This window comes from Carlito syrichta, unplaced genomic scaffold (assembly GCF_000164805.1).
Source record: "Carlito syrichta isolate Samal-C Ts95f unplaced genomic scaffold, Tarsius_syrichta-2.0.1 Scaffold306628, whole genome shotgun sequence".
Taxonomy (NCBI): domain Eukaryota; kingdom Metazoa; phylum Chordata; class Mammalia; order Primates; family Tarsiidae; genus Carlito; species Carlito syrichta.
In genome coordinates this window covers 498,178-501,411 of record NW_007250724.1, presented here as the reverse complement: position 1 = coordinate 501,411, position 3,234 = coordinate 498,178, and the positions used below count along the sequence as shown (strand labels likewise).

The 3,234-nt window shown below is 52.9% G+C and overlaps 1 protein-coding gene across 7 annotated transcripts in view; it reads left to right on the top strand.

Moving 5' to 3' along the window:
- Positions 1-3,234, top strand: part of CAMKV (CaM kinase like vesicle associated) — a 15,950-nt gene that overhangs the window by 9,908 nt on the left and 2,808 nt on the right. For 2 of the 7 annotated variants that reach the window (XM_008063180.2, XM_008063179.2), the window contains exons 2-9: positions 1,298-1,406; positions 1,524-1,655; positions 1,739-1,813; positions 2,027-2,165; positions 2,306-2,426; positions 2,619-2,694; positions 2,782-2,918; positions 3,081-3,159. In XM_008063180.2, coding sequence (XP_008061371.1) covers positions 1,312-1,406; positions 1,524-1,655; positions 1,739-1,813; positions 2,027-2,165; positions 2,306-2,426; positions 2,619-2,694; positions 2,782-2,918; positions 3,081-3,159 — 854 coding nt within the window. In that variant the 5' untranslated portion in view covers positions 1,298-1,311. The remainder of the gene's footprint in view (positions 1-1,297; positions 1,407-1,523; positions 1,656-1,738; positions 1,814-2,026; positions 2,166-2,305; positions 2,427-2,618; positions 2,695-2,781; positions 2,919-3,080; positions 3,160-3,234) is intronic. The other 5 variants (XM_021715094.1, XM_021715095.1, XM_021715093.1 and 2 more) reach the window with 5 other exon arrangements.

The following is a 3,234-nucleotide window of genomic DNA, read 5'->3' as shown; positions in this document are numbered from 1 at the left end:
CCAAAAAAAAAAAAAAAAAAAAAAGATTCTTCGTGTGGTTGAGTATACCTGTAGCTCCTTCATTTCCTTTGCTGTATAATATTCCATTGTGTGGTTCTACCACAATACATCCTGCTGCTGGATATTTGGGCTGTTTCCAGTTTTTGGCAATTAGTAATATGGCCACTACGAGCATTCTTTTTTTTTGAGTTGGAGTCTCACTCCATCGCCCAGACTTGAGTGCAGTGGCATACACACGGACCTGCTAGGCTCTGGTGGTCTTTCTGCCTGAGCCTTCCAAGTTGCTGGAAATACAGGCGTACACTACCACACTCAGCTATTTTTTATTTATTTATTATTGTAGAGACGAAGTTTCGCCAAGTTGCCCAGGCTGGTCTCGAACCCGCGGACTCAGGCAGTCCACTTGCCTCGGCCTCCCAAAGTGCTGGGATTACAGGATGAGCCAGTGAGCCTGGCTGGTAGAGCATTCTTTTTTATTTTTTTGAGTTGGAGACTCACTCTGTCACCCAGGCTGGAGTGCAGTGGCATGCTCACGGCCTCCACAGCCTTGACTTGCTGAACTCAGGTGATCCTTCCACCTCAGTCTTTGGAGTAGCTGGAACTACAGCTACCATACCCGGCTAATTTTTTGATTTATTGTAGAGACAAGGTCTCTCCAAGTTGCCCAGGCTGGTCTCCAACCACTGAGCTCAGGCAATCTTCTCACTTCAGCCTCCCAAAGTGCTGGGATTACAGGCTTGAGCCACTGTGCCCAGCTAGAAGCATTCTTGTATGAGTGCCCTGATGCACAAGTGTATACATTTCTGTAGCGCATATGTTTAGGAATGCAATTGCAGGTTCATAGGGTATGTCTGTTTGACTCTAGTGGTTATACTAAACTGCTTTCCAAAGGGAAGAGTTGCCCTCTCCCAGCAGTGCTCACATTCTTCATATCTTTGCCAACACTTGGTAGCTCCAGACCTTCAGAGATAGATATCTGATGGGTGGGTGGTTATAGCCCCCTTCATCTGTGAAATAACTGAAACTTCAAGAAATTGATAAGTCTTGTTTTGAGTGTGTGTTATGGAAAACTATTCCTTGATATGTCAGTTTAATACATTTTTTGTGTGGGGGGCTATTGGAGTTCAGGCAGTAAAACTGAGAAGAGCAAGGATTGGATCAGAGCCTTCTAGCCCCTCCTGGTGTCTGGTTCTGCCCCTGGCTTGGCCTGAGCCAGGTTGGGGTCTCCCAAAGGCACCTCTATGTTGTGGGGAGAAGTGAAGTGGTAGAGCTGAGTCAGACCCCATCTTGCCCACAGCTTAGAGCCTGGCAATGCCGTTTGGGTGTGTGACTCTGGGTGACAAGAAGAACTATAACCAGCCATCGGAGGTGACTGACAGATATGATTTGGGACAGGTCATCAAGACGTGAGTGCCGGGCCTGTCAGGCAAGGGCGGGCGGGCTGGTGGGCAAGGGCTGGGGAAGCGGGAGCGGAGTGCAACCCACACGAAGGCCAGGGCTGAGTGGGTGCCTGTCGGCTGCAGTGAGGAGTTCTGTGAAATCTTCCGGGCCAAGGACAAGACGACAGGCAAGCTACACACCTGCAAGAAGTTCCAGAAGCGGGATGGCCGCAAGGTGCGGAAAGCAGCCAAGAACGAGATAGGCATCCTCAAGATGTGAGTGTGAGGCCCGGGGTCAAGGTGGGGTAGGAGGTAGCAGAGAGGTAGCTCTAACTACTGGCTCCTCTCCCTGTCGCCAGGGTGAAGCATCCCAATATCCTGCAACTGGTGGATGTGTTTGTGACCCGCAAGGAGTACTTCATCTTTCTGGAGCTGTGAGTGTGGGTCTGGGGTCCCAGGATTCCCTAGTCCCCAGGGCCTTCACCTGTCCCATCTTTTGCAGCTAAGGAAAACCCCCTTTCTGGACCCTTGGGGTCCCAGGTCCCTGTGCCTTGCCAGCCAGCTGCCTGGTGCAGGCAGCCTGCCCAAGTGCTCCTGCCCCACCCCCGGTTCTGCCCACGCCGGGCTCAGGGGCTGGTGTCCCTCAGGGCCACGGGGAGGGAGGTGTTTGACTGGATCCTGGACCAGGGCTACTACTCGGAGCGAGACACGAGCAACGTGGTACGGCAGGTCCTGGAGGCCGTGGCCTACTTGCATTCACTCAAGATTGTGCACAGGAACCTCAAGGTGAGTCCAGAGACAGAGGTAAAGGGCTGATTGGCAGCTGGTCTGGGGCTGGGGTGGGCAGCACCTTGGGGCCTTGGTCTTGCCTCTGAGGCCCTCATGGTGTCTTCTGCTCATTCACATGCCAATCCTGGCTGGAGCAGCTGGAGAACCTGGTTTACTACAACCGACTGAAGAACTCGAAGATTGTCATCAGTGACTTCCACCTGGCTAAGCTAGAGAATGGTCTCATCAAGGAGCCCTGTGGGACCCCCGAGTATCTGGGCAAGCAAGGGGTGGGGCAGGGGCAGGGTGAGGGGCAGCCTTCAGGAAATGGCTTTGGGCAGGGGAAGAAAGATTCCATCCAAGGTAGTGGACATGGGTAGTACCAGACCTGCCATCCCTGGAAGTGGGCATGGATGGTACCAGACCTGGCCAGGCCTGATACTGACCAGCAGATGGACACTGTGTTTATAGCCCCGGAGGTGGTAGGCCGGCAGCGGTATGGACGTCCTGTGGACTGCTGGGCCATTGGAGTCATCATGTACATCCTGTGAGTGGACAGACAGATGAGCAGGCTTACAGCCAGGAGGGGTGGGTATCATGTCTGGCCTTCCTGTGTGACCCTTCCCCCATGCAGCCTCTCAGGCAACCCACCCTTCTATGAGGAGGTAGAAGAAGATGACTATGAGAACCATGATAAGAATCTCTTCCGCAAGATCCTGGCTGGTGACTATGAATTTGACTCTCCATACTGGGATGATATTTCACAGGCAGGTGAGGAGGTACCTAGCACTTGGTAGAATACAGGTGGTAGGGAGGGGGTCACTGCTCTCAGCTTCTTCTGCTGGATTGTGCTCTTGCCCCCCAGCCCATTCATTGCCTCTAGACATAGAGATGGGGCTCCCATGCATAGTTCCTCCCTGATTTTGTCCCTAGCCAAAGACCTGGTCACAAGGCTGATGGAGGTGGAGCAAGACCAGCGGATCACTGCAGAAGAGGCCATCTCCCATGAGTGGTGAGCAGGGCCCACAGGGGAGTGGAAGAGGCCAGGGCTCTCTTGACCTTTGTCTTTTTTTTTTTTTTTTTTTGG